The sequence below is a fragment of the Colletotrichum costaricense genome (genome assembly GCF_030867565.1).
Source record: "Colletotrichum costaricense strain IMI 309622 chromosome Unknown Scaffold_19.1, whole genome shotgun sequence".
In the NCBI taxonomy this organism is placed as follows: domain Eukaryota; kingdom Fungi; phylum Ascomycota; class Sordariomycetes; order Glomerellales; family Glomerellaceae; genus Colletotrichum; species Colletotrichum costaricense.
The window spans coordinates 176,279-195,430 of record NW_026848248.1 but is presented as its reverse complement, the minus strand read 5'-3'; the positions used below and the strand labels follow the sequence as shown (position 1 = coordinate 195,430).

The 19,152-nt window shown below is 52.4% G+C and overlaps 5 protein-coding genes across 5 annotated transcripts; 3 read left to right on the top strand and 2 right to left on the bottom strand.

Moving 5' to 3' along the window:
• Positions 1-1,127: 1,127 nt before the first annotated feature.
• CCOS01_13924 (uncharacterized protein) lies at positions 1,128-2,174 on the top strand (the record flags this gene model as incomplete). The annotated part of the gene is made up of 1 exon (XM_060462068.1): positions 1,128-2,174. The coding sequence occupies one exon, from the start codon at positions 1,128-1,130 to the stop codon at positions 2,172-2,174; it is 1,047 nt and encodes a 348-aa protein (XP_060307164.1).
• Positions 2,175-6,572: 4,398 nt separating this feature from the next.
• On the bottom strand, positions 6,573-11,748 carry CCOS01_13923 (RNA polymerase Rpb1; the record flags this gene model as incomplete). Its single annotated transcript, XM_060462067.1, has 2 exons — positions 6,573-11,505; positions 11,567-11,748. 2 exons carry the CDS (start codon positions 11,746-11,748, stop codon positions 6,573-6,575), a joined length of 5,115 nt encoding a protein of 1,704 aa, XP_060307163.1.
• Positions 11,749-12,592: 844 nt separating this feature from the next.
• On the top strand, positions 12,593-14,050 carry CCOS01_13922 (pre-mRNA processing factor 3; the record flags this gene model as incomplete). The annotated part of the gene is made up of 1 exon (XM_060462066.1): positions 12,593-14,050. One exon carries the CDS (start codon positions 12,593-12,595, stop codon positions 14,048-14,050), a length of 1,458 nt encoding a protein of 485 aa, XP_060307162.1.
• A 1,276-nt stretch (positions 14,051-15,326) lies between these two features.
• On the bottom strand, positions 15,327-15,860 carry CCOS01_13921 (histone H3; the record flags this gene model as incomplete). Its single annotated transcript, XM_060462065.1, has 3 exons — positions 15,327-15,524; positions 15,585-15,778; positions 15,842-15,860. The coding sequence occupies 3 exons, from the start codon at positions 15,858-15,860 to the stop codon at positions 15,327-15,329; spliced, it is 411 nt and encodes a 136-aa protein (XP_060307161.1).
• A 2,010-nt stretch (positions 15,861-17,870) lies between these two features.
• CCOS01_13920 (histone H4.1) lies at positions 17,871-18,302 on the top strand (the record flags this gene model as incomplete). The annotated part of the gene is made up of 3 exons (XM_060462064.1): positions 17,871-17,880; positions 17,942-18,079; positions 18,139-18,302. 3 exons carry the CDS (start codon positions 17,871-17,873, stop codon positions 18,300-18,302), a joined length of 312 nt encoding a protein of 103 aa, XP_060307160.1.
• Between the last annotated feature and the right edge of the window lie 850 nt (positions 18,303-19,152).

The window sequence follows — 19,152 nt, the reverse complement described above, 5'->3', positions numbered from 1 at the left end:
ACCCATACCCAAAGGATAAAAAAAGTCCGCTGATCCAACAATACTCCATACTCCGTCTACCTAGCGAGCTCGCTGCTCATCTATTTCTTTCTCATCGTTCGGACTTCTAGTCACGTTCCCCCTCTCTTACTCTCACCCCCTTCTCTGTGGGTTCCTGGCCTGACGACTCCCCTCCTCATCCACCCCTGCTTTTCTTCTGCCCTCCCCTCCACGTCTCGCGCCGCCCCCAATGGTACTTCTGGCTGGACTAGGTCTGTCGAATCCTTCGCGGGACGGTCCAACACCACTCCACAGGCACTCTGGCCTGCCTGCTGCCGCTGCTGTCAGGTCGAGAACCCCTCTGCGTCTCTTTTCTTTGCTCATCCGGGGCTCGGGACCAGCCAATGTATTGTTAGCTTTCCTCGTCTTCACCTTTGCACCTAGTCTTGACTTCTGTCTTTCATGTTACTCTGAGCCTAGGCAGAAGCAGGATCCCGAGATAGAAACAAGTTGTATATCATCTTCCAAGAGTCTGCCTCGGACGTTACAGTATCCCAGCGCCTGGTCCGCCTTGTCTTCCTGTCTCTGTCTCTTCTCGGCCCCCTTCAGCCCTGCTAGCGATGATCGAGGGTGTCATCTCGACCCATTTGCCTCATCCACCCCTGATAGCTCTCGACTAGGTTATTCCCATCTTCTGGATACTTCAACACCTCACGGATACCTTACCTTCTTTTGCCCACGCACCTGATCTCATACATATCTATACCCGGACTACTTTATACGCACCTCTCTCTCTCTCTTCAGCAGAACCCTTGTCAGCTTCGAGTTTGCTGCCTTGTCTTGCCCTCTCTCCATCTGTGAACAAATTCCTTTATAACCGCCTCTTTCCCCATCTTACCTATTGTCCCTCAGCCTTCTTAGACAAGGTTGCCAATCAGAAACAGAGCACTCCCGATCAGGTTCTTATCCACACGCTCCTCCACTCACACAAATCTACCCGAGTCCCAACCGGGCATCCTCCACCCCCCTCGAGGCCTGATTGCGTCTTGCTCCAACGCCCTGTTGGTATATAAACCAAACTTTTACGCCCAACAACCAACCGCCCGTCGAAACGATAAAAGAATAGCAAGCCTGCGGCCGAACCAGTTATGGATCTTACACCACCATCTCTTACCAGGTCGCCGGCATCTCCAACTCACACCTATTGTCCATCGGAACGTTCCTCGCTTGAATATCCGTCTCCAGACTTGGCGGCTCAACAGTACAAAATCAGTTCTCTATACGCTGCCGACCAACTCTGCTCCTTGGATCAGGCAGCTGAAGCAGACATTTCCTTGCCACCTTTGGATCCTCGCCCACCGGTAGATTGGACTACCACCGACATCATGGCGCCCTCATCCTCATCCTTTTCCATCCCGAATGTTCTATCTAGAGGATACGACCCGTTTGCTGAGTACGACTCACAAGTGTCGGCCTCGTACGGATCCGACTCATACCCTCCGCCGCCACCCCACTCGTCTGTGCTAGGCCACCATCAACATGCTCTTACAGACTCCCCGGGACGCTCACCCGGGCCATCCTCATCCAGAAGTTCGCTGTCCTACGCACAAGTTGCGCATTCCTCGAGTTCGTTGGGGCCGAGGATCAAGATGGAGAACGCCAATGAGTACGGATCTGGAATTGACGCCTCGCACTACGCTTCTCCACGCTCAATGCAGACGCCTTACATGACAGAATCAAGCACATACGGCAATCTTCACCAGCACTATCTATCAGATAACCAATCTCCAAGCTGGCCCAAAGTCGAATATGGCGTGGAGCAGTACTACCAAAACTCTCCTGCGGGGGAGCCAGCTCCTGTTAGTCGAGAGTCGAAGCGGGCAGATGACGGAAAGCATAACCGCCCAAAACGAGCGCCACGGAAGATGACGTCCTTTGCGGACGCTCAGTACCAGTGTCAAGTTGCAGGATGTGGCAAACTCTTCAGCCGCAGCTACAACTACAAGGCACATCTGGATACACATGACGACAAGCGGGAATACCCATTTCCATGTCCAGTAGCCGATTGCAACAAGAGATTTGTCCGGAAGACAGACCTTCAGAGACACAACCAAAGCGTTCACATGAAAGAAAAAAACCACCGTTGCGACTATTGTGGAAGGTTGTTCGCCCGGAAGGACACGCTTCGCAGGTAAGTTGTGGGAGACACGGCTGGATATGCATAGCGGCTGTCAGTAAACAAACTACTAACCCAGGCTTCAGGCACATGGATGATGGGTGTTCCAAACGCTTCGATGTTGGCACTTGCGACCTTCGTGTGGAGGGTTTTGGAGGCATAGCGCCAGTCAATCGTAGCATGGGAGGACCGATACATCCCATGGGACCCGGGTCAGGGCCTCTGCCTCCCATCAATGCGCCGATGGGGGCCGGTGATAGCCTGTTACATCCCGAATCGTCTGCCTGCAGGAGTAGAAGCGTCTTGTCTGGCGCGAGCGATGGAACACATGGCGATAGTTGGCAACGATAACGGGACGGCGACTTAGTCCTCTCGTGAAGGATCTGTGTGGTATTCAAGCCTTTCTCATAACGTTTGAGGGATCACTGTAACACCAACTCGAATTGGCTTTGGGGGATTTGGTTTAATTTACATGCACGGCAAATCATTTGTTGTGGAGATGCTGTAACTGTCTATATCATGGCGTTGGCGCATCGAGCGGGCACGGTATGAGGAATTACTTTAATGACGGAATGTACTTGATGGGCATGGTAAGGGTAAGTCAAATAATAGCAGTAGCAGCTATACGGCCGAGCAAGGCCTTCAATTGCAAGAGAAAGAAAGAAAGAAAGAAAGAGAAAAAAAAAACTACTGTACCTTGACCAATCGGATACAATTCATGGCATATAGCGTGGACTCTACATTGCGAGGCCGGGAGTTATAATGTGGGTGGCATGGAGGTAGCAGCCTGGCCTCGCTTGAGGCCGCAGATTAAAGACATGGAGCGAGCTGTCGACCTCGAAGTAGCAGGGTACACCGGCAAGATAAGGCAGGATAAGGAGCAAAGACCCAGAATTCCAAATTTCGGGATTGTTTGTTGGCTTGCTATACAAAGTTGAACAGACAACCTACTGAGGTCAGGGCAGGCCCGGCAAGGTCAGCTTCCGTGGTGACGGGGAGTGTGAGGAGACATGGGCCGGACATGCAAGATATTTACGGGACGCGAGTAATTGTGGACGACACGATTGAGGATGCCACGTCTGACGGCATCTTCCAGCACGAGTAGTCAGAAACTGAGGCCAACAAGGCGGCGATGTAGGATCGCATCTGTGCTGCAAAACAAGACATTCGACGTAGTGCATGCAGAACTCTGGGTCTAAAGAGGCTTGCTACGGACTTGAACTACAGCGTGTTGAAGCTGGGCCTGAGCATGGTAGGGCTAATACCAACGCAAACTGGGATGCTGAGGCACATTACCACTGAGAATGAGCTACGAGCCACATAAGCCATAGGGCCCAACGGCAAGTATGCGATTGGCCATGCAAGCGCCAGGCCGAGAGTTGTGGTGCGGTTAACGAAGAGTTGCAACGTGAATCTTGGACGATGGTGTTGTCCGTATGAGGTGCGATTCCTCTTGGTTGACACCCTCGACGGGAGGGAGGAAAGCTGGTTGTCAGCAAAGAGTGACAGAGGCAGCATGTTATCGTATGGAAATACATTGGATGGCACATGGCTTGGAACTCAGAAGAGGGGGAGGGGTGTGAACTTGCAGGCAAACGGGATTGAAGATTGGAGCATGAAAGGCATGCATGCATCTTTCCACACAGGGCCGTACCTAGCAGTTGGGTGGGACCGGGAGTTCGGGAGCTGGAGCCAACAGCCCCGGGCGACAGGCGGCGGGCAAGTGTTGGACGTGGACGGGTGGTCCTTGCTCACTTCACCCCGTCTCTTGGAGAGTACATGGCAAGAAGTACCTTTCCTCCGCGTCTGCCAGGAGGACGTATCGCTCCGTACTGCAGTGCGGTATAGTGACCTGACCAGATCCGGCCATTGCAGCTCTTGGCAGACGGGACTTTGCGTGGAGCACGCTGCATCGCACGCTGACAGTTGGAACAAGACCCACGGCCCGCTACCTTAGTGAACGACAGCGCTGCCTGGACTTGCTGGGGAACTTGGAAAAGACTCGGTACCTGGTCGGTACACTCGCTGCCTTACTGCGCAGAAGAGCTCCTACGGATACGGATACAGATACACTGCTACCTTGCCCTATACGGATTCCACCGGCATCACTTCACTGCATTTCCACTCCAAACTTCCTGGTCACTTTCATTGTGCAATGAGATCCTACTACTCCGTACAGACGTCTACATTGGCGACTGACTTCGGATTCTGTTAGCTATTCAATTGTAAAGACTTGACGGATAACACACCAGGATCAGTGAACTAGTTCAACCTCGTGTCGCCTCACGAATTGGTAGTCAACTATTATTTCCCTCTTTCCCCTTCGGCTTACATAATATAAGACACAGGTGACACTCAACTACGTATCCGCACATTTGCACCCATCTGCCTAGCTTACCTTACTTACATCACCTATGGGCAGTACTCTCGCGCTCTCCCCCGTCTTGCACTCACTGCCCTGCTTCGGGCTCACAGCTGACTACTGTCCTGTACGATATTCCATTCGGGACCGATGGCACGTTGTATCGAACATCTTACAGCACCCTGGACACCGGAAACTGTCCAGCAATCCCTTTTTGATTTGTCTCCTCGGTCTCGGCGGGGCGCGCTACGGCGGGGATTCGCGTACGGTGGTTGGTAACGGTAAGGGCACCCGGCAAGGGCAAGGGCCTGGCAGGGGTCCGTATTAGGTGTGGTGTGTGCTCTCTCCCTGAGTCCCCTACGGATACAGGCTGTCCTCTGCGGTCATCTCCTCGCTGTTGGTGCAGCGTTGCATTGGCTGCTGGTGTCTTTGGCTTTCCAATAAATGAACAAAAGTGTCTTCGTCTACTCCGTACGTGTGTTATTTTGTACTAAACCATTATGGTACCTTAGTTCAGCCTGGTTTGAGGAATAACCCAAAGCTATGCACATCATGACATTCGATGCTTCTTCAAATTGGAAGATGCCAAGTTGATACCCCCCCCCCCCCAGTTCTCTTCCTATCCGCAGGTATCATCAACCTATTAGACGGAGCTTTCTTGTCATCCTTCACGCCGCACAAGGATTCAAGGCCATGTTTTCCAACATATCATTGACGCAATTGATAGCATTCCACAATCGCTCAACACCCTTGAAGTCGCATTTTGCCAATCACCAGCAAAGTAGGTAGGTAATATGGTCATCCGTCCCCGTAGCCGTCCCCGTCTCGCCCGCCGGCTGGCCAGCACCTCACACACCTATCTACCTGCTCACCCAGTTCACTCTGTGGTGAATTGGCTCACCAACAAAGGAGCGCTGATCGATGATTACATCTCCAACCTAATCAACTCTACAACGCTCAATCTCGAATCAGTCCATCCAACGGCTGCTTCCTTTCTTTAAGGTACTCGTACATTATACCTTGGCCTCTCTAGGTACTCAAACACTCTCTGAAAGGATCTCCGGGTTACAGTCGTAGTCGTGGTCATGGGTGGCCGCATCATGCACCCTCCAATAACCGCCCCCAAACGCGGTAATAGCGTCGCATTTTCTCGTCTCTCTCGGCGCCTATCCTCGTCTCTCCCTTCAGCAGCCCTGCGAGCCCGCGTGTATTATCTCCATGCATGCAGCTTGTCACCCAAACATCTGTACTCCGTACCCACACCCAAAGGCCAAATATCGCTCAGTCGAGGGGATGGGATGGGATGCAGGTAGGTGAGACGCATCGCGTTCGCCTGGCCGCCGTTCATGCCACCTACCCGCACCGCGCCCCCTTCTCACATGGAAAGCGTTTCCCACCCCCGTCTCTGTTAAGTTCCGTCATGTCTCGGCTCTACTGCCTGGTAGGGCTGGCTCGACACATGCGCCAACACAACGGCCGCCACTTGTGTGTGCGTCGTCGGTCTGACAAAGGAGGCAGGGTAATCAGTTGCGGTCTTGGCCATCAGCAGGAGTATCAGGCCGTGTTCAAAATCACGCCTAAATTCTATGCATGGCATCAGTGTTTTAGAGAACATTGAAACGGTCCGTGGACACGGCGGAATTTTTAAAACGTGCAGACCGCAATTGCAGTATTACGAGGCACGTAGGCGACCTTACCTTGCCTTACTTCGCATACGTACGAAAATACCCTTATCACCTTCTCGAATTTACCGAGACTGCACGCTCAGGCGCAAAGGAGGTGGGGGGAGGCACTGCGAATGATCATCAATTCACTTTCCGCGCCATCCCCCTCTTCTTGTGGCCGTATTTGTACAATCGTACCGGTAAACGTCTTTTGAACAAACTTTTATGAACAAATATCTTGATAATTCATAATTACTTTTCAGGCGAATGTCACCTCTATCAATCCCGCATACAAAGTACAGTTATTGGTCAATAAACAACTTGCCATGGCGACTCCTAATCCCAGAACCCAAAGCAAGACAGATGCCAGTAGACAGACAGGGGGCCAAGCTCACTCGATGTTGGACGACATGTGATGCGTAGGCAAAGCCGTCAAGACGTCAAAGGCACCCGTGCCAATCTTGCCCAGGCGGCCCATGACGATACGACCACTGGGTGTTTTGAGATCGTCCCAGTCGCCATCAAGAACGGCGTCTTTCAGGAAAGCCAGAGTCGTCTCGAAACTCATCTTGGTGAAGGGACTAACATTGCCACGCAGACCATTGCGGTTGAACGGCGTGTAGTCACCATTGCGCGTCATGTAGTCAGCAATGAGGTTCAAGTGTCTGTTGTCAACACTGATACCGTGACCGCCGAAGACGCCGGCCAATTCAGACACGATGTTGTTTCGGCATGCCTCCACTCCGTACACGTCTAGAACAGCGCCAATGTCGTTGGTTGTGATCTGGTTCGGGTTGATGAAGTCACCGTACTTCTGCATGGCCTCGAGGTTGCAACCCGATGTGTAGATGGCGGACACTGTCACATCCTTGCCAGCGGCGTTTGTGATCTTGTGGTCGGCCGTGAAGGTGCAAGAGCCAACGCCAGGAATTTGCTGAACGACTGACTTCTTGACCGCCGCCTGCACGATGTTGAGCATCAATACCTTGGGGGTATCTGCCGTGAACTCAAGAGTGAACTCGCACCACTCTCCTGCGCTGTCGTAGTTGAACTTGGTGACGGGAGCATAGAGTTGCTTCACTCGCTCGGCTCTCCAGCCACCATCCTCACTATCCATGTCTTTGTCCCCGTCATCTTCGTCCTCTGAGCCGTCCTGGTCGGCTGACGGCAGTGGGCTACCCTCGAACCCTTCATCTTCTTCCTCGGTATTTTCCCGTTCCATCTGTCGCTGAATCGCGTCGTCCTCATCATCATTCGGACCATATGATACAGCCTCGTCCCGATTTGCCCTGTTCTTGGCACTCGTGGCGTCACCGTCGCCATCCTCCTCGTCGTCATCATCGTCGTTGTTGGTAGGTCTCGCCTCACTGTTGCCACTAACCATCTCTACTACACCAGACTTGACACCAACTTCAGGCGTAGCCGAGGTGGAATCGCTGCTGCGCTTCTTGATTTCCTTGGCCATCATCCTCAAGAGGTGATCCAGGAATCGCTTCTCGATAGTATCCATGACATCAGAGGGATCGATGGCGTAGGCTTTGGTGTACTCCACAGCAGGGAAGAAGTTGAGCCTTACGTCGTACAGCTTGGCCAATGAAGCATTGATGCCCTTTCCAATGCGCTCGTTGACGGTTACCGTGTCAAGCACATGGGCAAGAGGCAAAACGCTAATTGACTTTGCAAACACCTCTCCCTCGGCTGCGGACAACTCAGGATGGAGAAGTAGTGTCATGGCCGGCGTTGAGATAGATCGACTTGCCGTCATGAGGATCTCACGGAGACGTGGAATACCGAGCGTAACGTTCTTTGCGGAATGACCTGCCAAATGGAATGTGTTGAGGGTCATCTGTGTCGAAGGCTCTCCCACACTCTGGCCAGCAACAATGCCGACACCCTCACCAGCCTCAACGAGTGATCGCATGTACTTGGCGGCGAAAACAAGCTCTGCCGACTTTTTGCTGACAGCGGGTGCATCCACCAGGCCAGACGGGCCACTTGACTTGTCGCGGATGAGACCATCCTTGTTGTCTTTGATATACTTTGTCATTTTCTCGTAGAAGGATTCGGATGTCGCAAATGCTACTCTCGCAGGGTTGACCAGGGAAATAATGGGATCCTTGGCCCCGGGACTATCAAGCTTTGCGTGCTTGATAGCACTCTTCATATGCTTGAGAATCTCGTCCTTGGTGCCGGCAAATTGTTCCCTGAAGCCATTACTAAAATTAAGCTGGGCCGACTCGGAACCAACATTGCGGAGGATGAAGCTGAAGTCGGTCAGGTACTTCTGCTTAGTCGGGTCGAGACCGTCCTCGCCATAGAGGAATTGTACGAGGGTGCCGTCGGCATCTCGCACCGTCGAGTCATATGTCACTGTAAGTCCCTCCATACCCTTGATAATGCATCTTTGCAGGTAACCAGAGCGAGACGTCTTGACAGCTGTATCGATAAGACCTTCGCGACCAGCCATATGATGGAAGTAGTATTCTTGCGGTCGGATACCAGTCAAGAATCGCTGAACAATGTAGCCTCCTGCACGAACATTCGTCTCGAATGGCTTGAAACAGGGTAGAGACTTTCCGCTAACCATCAAAGGGACTCTTCTGCCCTCAAGAACTTGTTGTCCCAAGTTGCATGAAATGAGGTTAGCGTTGACCTGACTACCCTTGGCACCAGAGGTTGTCATAGACTGCATCTGGTTTTTGGGGAACTGCTTCACCAGACCGACGGGAAGGCAAGCTGCTGTAACCGCGCTCGAAACGACGCCACCGCTCTGGTTCATAAGCAGATCGAGACCTTCTTGCTTAGTGTCGTCGCGCATGACCTCCTCCAGGCGAGTGAGCAGTTCCCGGTCTGTGCTCGTTGGTGCCTTGTCCTCCAGTGAAACGTATTTGGCTGCAACTTGGAGTCCGACGTCCTTCGCTGCCTTCAATGCCTCCTTTCGAGCCTGCTCACCTTCCGATGTGAGCCGCAAATCGTCCATGCCGCAAGTAAAGGCCCTCATGTTAAGGTAGCGAGTGAGGAGGCGGCCCATGGCACTGAGCAACTTGCCCGCAACAGCAGGCCCATAGACTTCATGAATGGAATGGACCAGACCGCCTGAACTAGGACCCAGGTGGGCTTTGTCAAGAATACCAGTGAGGAACTGTCCGTCCTGGAACAAAACTGAGCCCTCTTCCAGATGACCTTTGCCCCATTGCTCGCCCTTGACTTGACACTTTCCAGACATCCAGAGCCCTTCTCCATTTGGTGGCTTGATGTTCTTCAAGATCGTGCTGATGACCTGCTTTCCTGTCCATCTAGGTCTTGGCTTGATGACTGCCGGAGGAAGGAGCTCAATTCTCTCGCCAAGGATATGACCACTCTCTGGACGGAGGGCGGAGTAGATGAGCTGCTGGTATGAGTCTCGGTCGAAGAAGGTATCCTTGTTGCAAAGAGCAACAGAGACCGAAAGATGGTCCTGAATCAAACCACGGAGAGGCTTGCCTGCCGTGCCAGACAGATATTGATGGTCTGTGTCGGCGATCTGAAGAGCCTCAGCTCTGGCAACCTCGTTCTGGGGGAAGTGCATGTTCATCTCGTCGCCGTCGAAATCAGCATTGTACGTATTACAATTGGCGTAGTGCATTCGGATTGTTTTCTCTCCTGGCAACACGCGAACTCGGTGACCCATGATTGACGGCTTGTGAAGTGTCGGCTGACGGTTCATCAAAACAACATCGCCGTTCGTCAAATGTCGGTAAACCTTCTTGCCTTTCATGCCACTCAACTGGGCGTTGGTCGGCGTGAGGAGCTGGTTGGCAAGAGACTGGCGGTCATCTGCAGACTTGGATCGAAGGTTGACGATTTGTCCGTTCTCGTACTCAATAGCAGCCGCGCCGGGCCACTTGTCGACACCATTTATAACGGCTTGCTGCAGATCTTTGAAGTTGTGGCTCGTGACGGGCTCGGGGTATGTAAGTTTGCGTGCAAAGACGGGAGGCACACCAATCTCGTTGGTCTCGATATTAGGGTCGGGGGAAATGACGCTGCGGGCAGCGAAGTTGACTCGCTTTCCCATCATGTTCTTTCGGAAAAGGCCCTCTTTTTTCTCCAGCTTCTGCTTGATGCCATCTTCGTTCCTTTTCGCAGCTGCGCCTTGGACGGGGTTTTTGCTCTTGTCGATCAGAGAGTTGATAGACTCTTGCAATTCCGTCCATACTTGGTGCAAATCGTTGATGTCTCTTGCTCTCCCGTACTGGTCTGTGCCACCCACGCTTTGGTGTATTCTCGCAATGCTACCGCAGTTTCGCATGATCATCTTGTAGAGGGAATTCTGCTGGGCCTCAGAAATCTGAGAATCGCCAGTTCGAGCTTCGGGTCGGAACTTGTTGGGGGGAACAAGGATGGTTCGGATGAAGAACATGTCGGCAGACACTTTAGCTGCCTTCTTGGTCACTGGCTTCGAGTTGTAGACGAGGGACATAATGTCTTGTTCCTTGTCGAATAACTCCCTCAGACGTGCGCGAACTTCCATTGCACTAAGGTATCGCTGCTGACCGGGGGTTTGACGGACGGCATGAACTCTAGACTCTGCCTCCTCCTTCTCGAGGTCGTCGTCATGAGCATCACGCATGTCAACGTCGTTTTCCTCGCTCGATGAGTTTGTATCAACGTCGGCAACACCTTCGTCGGTGTCGGTGTTGCCGCGCTTCGACTTGCGCTGGTGAGCTGCTGTCGCCATGGAGTCCTTGAGGTGTAGGTTTTTCTGTGCCATTTGACCCATATCCTTCTCGCTAAGGGCCTTTTCGAATATCTTGACAAAGCGGTCCTTTCGGTAGGTAGGCGATATACCGCCACAGTTGTCGCATCGTTTGGACTTGGTGATTTGTGTCAGGAAGTCCTTGATGAGCTCTCTCCTCATTTCGATAGCACCTTCGTGCTTGCCCTTCCTGACCTCGCCCAGATTGAGCCTGTGTGATTTGAGAGATTGGCGAACGTATGCCTCTCGGGCCCCAATAATGTTGTCGACCGTGGAGGTGCCCTCTTCTTCTGCCTCGCTCTCGTAATCCGTGGGCACACCCGGGAGTGCAAGGCCCTTAAGCTCTTCTCCAATAGCATCAACCAAGTGAGCCTCGTGCAAGAGGCCATATTGCAGCAATCGAAGTTTGCAGGAGTATCGATTGATTTCGCGATGGCGCATGCGGAAACCTTTGCAGTAGACGCATTGCGACCTCAGAAGACGGAGAACCTGGTCAAGAAATACAGGATGGTATACCGGCACGGGGAGCTCGATGTGGCCGGCGTGGCCCGGGCATGAAGACTGGTTCAAGTTACAGGTTGCACAGCTGTGAAGAGACGTGTAAGTCAATTGAGCCAAGGACAAGGGATATTCGGGGCATTTCATACAGAGCATCGCCCCATGATCCAAGAGCAGGATCATAGAGACCACCAGGAACGGGGTTCAGAAGGTTGTCGAATGTGCTGTCGTTCTCAATGCGCTTGACCGAGATTGCTCTGATTTCTTCCTCGGTGAGGAATGTGAATTCGACCGTCTCGACAGACGACGAAACGGGTTGAGAGATGTTCATGTTGCCGTTGAGGCGTCAGGTAATAGCCTGGCACCAATCTGGGTCGGAACGGCAGAAGGTGTGGTATCCGAAGCAAATTTTCCATACAGCTTCCGCTTCAAAGAGGCACTCGCTCGATCGCAAATGCAATACAACCGGGGCGGATGGTCCAGAGCAGCAACCCTCGGTGGGAGACCGAGGGGAACTTTTTTTTTTGGGCGGTGCTGGTCGGCAGAACGGAGACCCGCCTCTGTCTAGTGGGTCCTGCACTGTTTTTTTGCCTGCCACTGTGCTATCGGCGCAAGGCAGCAAGGCATCTCAAATGACCTGAAGGAACGGGACCTTCCAGGTTGCGATTAGGCTAGGTAGGTAAGGTACGGTACATGGCATACCTAGTGTTTACCACCTACGTACCTGCGTGCTGCACATTAGCCTGTGTGCCTGTGTTTACCTCACAACGGGCACTACGATAACATCGAGGTTACAGTGTTAACTGGATATTCACGTAGCCACTCTCTTGACCAGAGCCCACAGTAGGAGCGTCTCCCTCCAGCTCTCAAGAGACACTCCGTATTTCTCAACCACAACCTCCATCAGCCGTGCAACGGGGCCACTACCGAAAGCTCTTACGGACCTCTACTGCCCATCCTCTTTGCCTTGGGATCACTGCGAATGATTTACCCTTCCGACCGCGATACACAATCAGCGAACTCTGCGAAGACGACCGGCTCAGAACGAGAGAGCGCCCAGGCTTACCCGACATCCGCCCGACGAAGCACGTGTATCTCCGGAAAGACGTGCATCCCATAATCTGGTTCATACGATCAGTCGTGGAGAAAAGTGGCAGCATATCAGCCTGGTCATAATGGATCGACAGTCAGACTCGTTAGGCCTTGGGCCTCGTCACGACCCCAACTCTCGGGTTTCGAAACCTGAATCGGCCGCCGATAAGATGGCTGCGCTCAAAGCCAGAGTCGCTGCAGCAGTCGGCGTCTCCAAGGCTAAAGGAGGACTTAACGTCGGATTACACCCAGTACTCGAGAGTCTCGGTCAGGCAAAGGCACCAGCTAGACCCAATGATGGAAAGCCATCCGGCAGTCGACTGCACTCTGACTCGAAGTTCTCGACTGGGTTCAAAGCCCCAGATGCTACTGGGCGAGGCCGCGATGCGCCGCTATCCAACCCGTATTTCAACGACCAGCAGGCAGCACAGCCCGCAAGTGGAAGACAACGTCAGGCTCGGTCGCTAAATTTCCATGCCAAGGGCAAGTTCATCCAGCAAGCCGCGGCGCTGCGGCGACAAGCTGCCCTCGAGGAGATGAAGAAGAGAATCGCGGCGCAAACGAGGAAAGCCGGCATCGAAGATGAATTGGAGTTGGAGAAGAATCTTGTCGTCGACCCTCCTCCGGACATAGAATGGTTCGACGGTGGACTGGTCGACGGGACCTCTTACGACTGTATCGACGACGAATCCAAACTGAAGATCAAAGAAGATACCATCATCACGGAATACGTACAACACCCCGTCGCGTTGGAACCACCGCAGGAGAAGAACACCCCAGCCCTGAAGCCGATGTACCTAACACCAAAAGAAATGGCCAAGACCAGGAGGCAGAGAAGGATGGCCGAACTCAAGGAGCAGCAAGCAAAGATCAGACTTGGACTAGTGCCAGCTCCACCCCCCAAAGTCAAGAAGAGCAACATGATGCGTGTTTACGCAGACTCTGCAGTGAAGGATCCTACGGCTGTGGAAAATCTCGTCAACAGGCAGATCGCTGAGCGCCAGCAGAATCACTTGGAGGCCAACGAAGAACGCAAGCTCACGAAGGAAGAGAAGCACGTCAAACTTGCTACGAACCAAGAAAAGGACGCTGCGAAAGGCATCCATATCTTGGTGTTCAAGATTGACAGTCTCGCCAACGGCCGGAATAGATTCAGGATCCAAAAGAATGCCGAACAGCATGCTCTCACGGGTATTTGCATCATGCACCCAAGGATGAACATTGTCATTGTTGAAGGCGGCGAGCACAGCATACGCAAATACAAGAAGCTCATGCTTGAGCGGATTAACTGGACTGAAAATGCACATTCGCAAGAGGGGAAGACCCAACAACAGCTTCGCGAATGGCTGGTAGCGGAAAACGAGAGCGGCGATTTGAAGGACATGTCCCACAATGAGTGTAAGCTGGTGTTTGAAGGCGAAGAAAAGACGAGGGCCTACCGCAAGTGGGGAAGCAAGGTCTGCGAATCTGATGCCGAAGCCAGGGACGCGTTGGCCCGAGCCAAGATGGATAACTTTTGGGCTGTTGCGAAAAACATGTAATCAGAGATCCTCGCCAGTAATTAACGAAAGATTGTCACAGAAGAATAGAATACCAAGGAGACTTGCCTTTTTGTTTTGTTGAGCCCGTAGGTCATATCGGACAGCTAAGGCGTTCTCGCTCAGCTTCACTCGTCGTTGATATGGCTGTGATCATTACTTGTGAATAACCTAACAATCAAGTGCACTCAAAGTCTCGCCCTGGACAAATAGGCTGGTCGTACCTATCGAGAATTTGTTCCAGACTATTTGATCTAAGAGAATTGTTCTTCTCGCCCACCTCTTTTGCGAGCTGTACCTTCATCCATCAACGTTGAACGCCTCTGAAGTCACTGCAAAGTAAGCTATTGCTTACTGAAATATGACTCCGATGTGGTACATGCAATCTGAGTCAGCTTGGCCGTACCCGAACAGTGGACGGAGAAAGTCTGGCCATGGTCTACCGGCAACGCAACGGCCTCTTCATGCCAGCAGCTCTAGAACTGCAAGAGCAGCCTACTTTTTAGGAGAAGCGTGATCGGACTTGGGAAACAATAAGGCTCTGCCGGTACGATGGCTGCCTGAGCGGTCCGCTCTCCTCGCAACGTTGTACACCGCATTTCCCCCCTTTCCATTTACGCAACATCTCCGCCAAGCAGCTTCAACAAAGGTCGCAGAGGCGGGACCGCGATCAAAAGAGCTATATATACTCAATCTAGCAGACAACAATGACAAGAGGTGCTTGAGGGGAGGGAAAACATATACAGGGACTTAGTCAAGACGGGATGCATTTATAGAAACATCCCCAGCATACGTGCTATTGTTAGTTACTATTGTCCACCTTCAAAAACGAGTTCTTGTCTATTGAGACACTACAGCGTCATAATAACAGGGCTTTCGTTGACTGCGGCGGGGAGAACGCGCCTCCCAGTATGTTGACCACTTTGTACGCGTCGCACCCTCGAGTTTTATTGTTGCTAGTCTCGCGAGTCGTTTTGATCGCGTCATGGCGGGGTTTATATGCTAAAATACGCGTGCTGACAATTGCGGCGATGATGCGGGTATTCAAGCGGATGCTCACGTTGTCTGCGCGGGGTGATGTAGAGTAGTTCATAATGTTTGCCATTGCATGCAGTCATCCTTTACTGCTGGTTTAATGTACAACCCTTGCGTTATTCTGAAGAACGCATCGTTAAACGCCAGATTACCCCCAAAACCAAGACGGTCCCTTCGTCAAGCATTCCCAAACGCGCGAGTCATGAGCCACCCATGTGAAAAGAGAAAATCAAAAGACAGTCGCTTAGTTGCGCTCACCGCGGAGGCGGCGGGCGAGCTGGATGTCCTTGGACTGGATGGTGACACGCTTGGCGTGGATGGCGCACAGGTTGGTGTCCTCGAAGAGGGAGACGAGGTAAGACTCGACGGACTCCTGAAGAGCGCCAATGGCAGAGGACTGGAAGCGAAGATCGGACTTGAAGTCCTGGGCGATCTCACGAACCTGGGAAGGTAGTGTTAGACAATGCGAATCGAGAGGCGCGTTGTGCGAATCTTAACTTACCAGACGCTGGAAGGGGAGCTTGCGGATCAGAAGCTCGGTGGACTTCTGGTAGCGACGAATCTCACGGAGAGCGACGGTACCAGGCTTGTAGCGGTGAGGCTTCTTGACACCTCCGGTGGAGGGGGCGCTCTTGCGGGCGGCCTTGGAGGCGAGCTGCTTGCGGGGAGCCTTGCCACCAGTGGACTTACGGGCGGCTGTGGAGATAGGTCAGTAAAAAAAAACTTGACTGAAGATGTCGCAAGGCAATAATGACTTACTCTGCTTGGTGCGGGCCATTGCTGCTGTTGTGTGTGATGATGGAGTTGATGGGTTTGTTTGTTGGTGATGATGTACCTGTTGGTTGATGTGGATGTGTTGTGAGTGGATGTAGAAGAGAAGGATGAGGAGTGGGTGACGGGTGGAGGGGAATAAATAGGTAGGGAGACGGAACGCGTGCAGAGGGGAGTGATTGTGCGCCAAATGGAGGGTGGCCTGTGCGCACCTTCCTGGTTTTGATCGGGTGGAGGGGAAGTGCCAGGTGTGAGCGTGGCAGGCGTGGGTTCTTTTTTGGAAAAATGCCGTTTTGGTAGGCGCGATTGCTTTGCAAGGCAGGCGCAGTTGGGCGGGTTTTTTGTGCTTTGTTGTCAAAACGGATAGTTGGCTCATTTTTGATTGGCTGGAAATCTTGCATCAAGTCTGACGCCACCCCATCTTTTTCTCTCAAACACCCGGTAGGGAAGAGTACGTATCTATCGTCTAGCGCCTCTTGGGGGCCCACTGTGGTCATACGCAAGGCACTGAAGGCAAGTCCTGCATATGCGGAATAGGTACCTTACCTTTCCCTTTAGACTATGCCTATCCAAGATTCAGCCCAGTGTTCCCCGTCTGCGGAAATTTCTATCTACATGCGGGTTAGGCAAAAGCTACCAAAAGCACTCGCTCCAATGCTCGACCGCTTTACGTGTTGGGACTTGAGAAGTAACGCGCGTGAGGGAATGAGCATCGAGACAGGCTAATACTAAAAGTGCTGTGGTTAATTCATCCGTTCTACCAGTGAATCTCAAAGGTTATTTGTCATAGAAGACGAGAACAATCAACAAAGGTTTTCCGGGGTACGTCTATGTAATTCATCTACCCGCCCGTCGTGCAGATTAACATGAATGGCCATGAGCCAGTCCAAGTAATCTCTGCCCGGACTACTTGCATGGTATCTACAGAGTATTAGGCGTGACGCGGTCTCTGCGCAGCCGCGGCATCGTGAATCCTTGCGCGACTAGTGTGGAGGTTCAGTAAGACGATTTCTCGGTATCCGGGTCACTCTGGTGTATTACCTACCAAAGCTGGAGCCCGTGGATGGGTAAATGGGGCAGTGGGTGAAGCGACGCCTCAACTTGAGTTTGGAGGCAGCACAGGATTTAACTTGCGCGTGTTGACCTACATAGATGACTCAGGCGCACGACGAAGGCGAGAGCGTCTACCTATCGTCATGTCACCGGTCAGTCGGCCAATTGACTCGAATCGGAACACCCTTTTCGATGCTTCTACTACGTAGGTGTCGGCTGATGCGAAAAACAATTACCGATGCAGTCAGTACCTTGGGTAACATAATATGAGAGATTACTGTCTTTGACCAATACGGTCCGTAGTTTTAGCACAGAAGTTGGAAGCAGTGGTTGCCTGCCACGCAGGTGACTGCCAGTGACATGATCGGTCCCTTGCGCTCAGGTGGAACAGCCGGAGGGGTAAATGCTGGCGTTTGCACTTTGCAGATGGAACCGAAGCCAGAAACACGGTTCTGATGGCACGCGGCGCGCCTAAGGTCTGGCACGGTGAACTTCAAAAGCAAAGTGGCAACTTGCAAGGAACGGTGAGAGAAGGAGGAGGAGGAAGGGAGCGGGACAGACGAGGGACGCTTTCTGGTTGGCTACATTTAATCGTACATATCCATCTCATGCTCCAATTGGGAATAAGCTGAGAGAGCCTGAGATTGATGAAGTACCAGGAAAGCTAGTGTGGCCCGTGCGGTTGTACGTTCATGGCGTTGTTTTTTTATTTTTCGCCTCGCGTCGCGACAGGGTGTGATCCAGCGTGATGGACGTGCCCGCTTTTCTCTGGCTGATCCCGAATCAGACTTGGCCCACGGACATTTGATATAAATGCCCGCCCCCCTCAGCGCGACTACAATCGTGTTCCCTCTTACTATTCAGCCCCACGTCATCTCTGCCAAAACAATCTTACACGCCATTTCCTCGGAAGAGCCTCGTCATATCCCAACCTTAAATCACTTCAACTTCATCACAATCCACAATGACTGGACGTACGTACCGATCCCGCATCGTACTTCTATCTTCCCCGGTATACTAACTTGATGTGATCAGGCGGCAAGGGCGGCAAGGGCCTCGGCAAGGGCGGTGCCAAGCGTCACCGCAAGATTTTGCGTGACAACATTCAGGGTATCACCAAGCCTGCTATCCGTCGTCTCGCTCGTCGTGGTGGTGTCAAGCGTATTTCTGCCAGTAAGTTTTAGCCCCAAGCTCGGCTCGGCTCGCGAGGGACTAACATGCCGTTCCTTCAGTGATCTACGAGGAGACCCGTGGTGTCCTCAAGTCCTTCCTCGAGGGTGTCATTCGTGATGCTGTCACCTACACTGAGCACGCCAAGCGCAAGACTGTCACTTCTCTTGATGTTGTCTACGCGTTGAAGCGCCAAGGCCGCACCTTGTACGGTTTCGGTGGTTAAGCGTCGTATTTCTGCATGTCTGTTACGAATCTTTCTTGGGCCATGACGCGATCCAACCCACGACGCGGTGGCCCATGCGGACTTTGGGAGTGGAGTGTTTTGTCACGAATGATCATGGGTTTGGCTGGTTTTGGGTGTTCTACTGTACCATACGGGAAACGGGGTTCTATACGGATGGCTTGGTTGGCTTGAGACATAATCCCTCGCCGAGGCACGTTTTGATCAATTTTTCTCGGTTCCCTTCTGCATCTTCGCGTGTGAATGCTGTGTGCCGCGTCTGATTCTTATGGATGTTAAACGTTGCTCTCCACTGTTCGGGTATGTGACCTAGCCTCGTATGTCTGCTGTCGCGCCGCGTCCCATGTGGGTGGCAACTGTCTGCACTGGTCCTTGTTGCGTGTTGGTCTTTAATGTATTCGTTCAGGCTGCTGCTGAAGCCGTGCTGGCGCCAGGCTGCTAACCTTCAGCGTTCTTACTTGGGTGGGCTATGGTATGTGGGTTCTGCGCATGGCAGATTCAAGTCATTCGTTGATAATGGACAATCCAATAATGCAATCTACCTAGAGCATCGTAGAACTTGCTGTTCCCCTCCCGGTGTTTTCCATTGCGCGTGCGCAATGATGTATGTCTCTTCCTGGTAATCATAATCCTCCTGTCCTGGAAAGTTCCGTGCCTAGGTGGGTGTACAATCTGCCATTGCCGATATGATCGAGTTCATTTACCTAGTGTTTTCGCCGGCATCATTTGATGTAAACTCATGCTTCTGGTGCCTCGTTTACTCTCGTGGGGTCTTTCCTTCGTGGTCCGTTGACCATCTTGATCGTTCTGAGGCCTGAGGCTACTAAGTTGC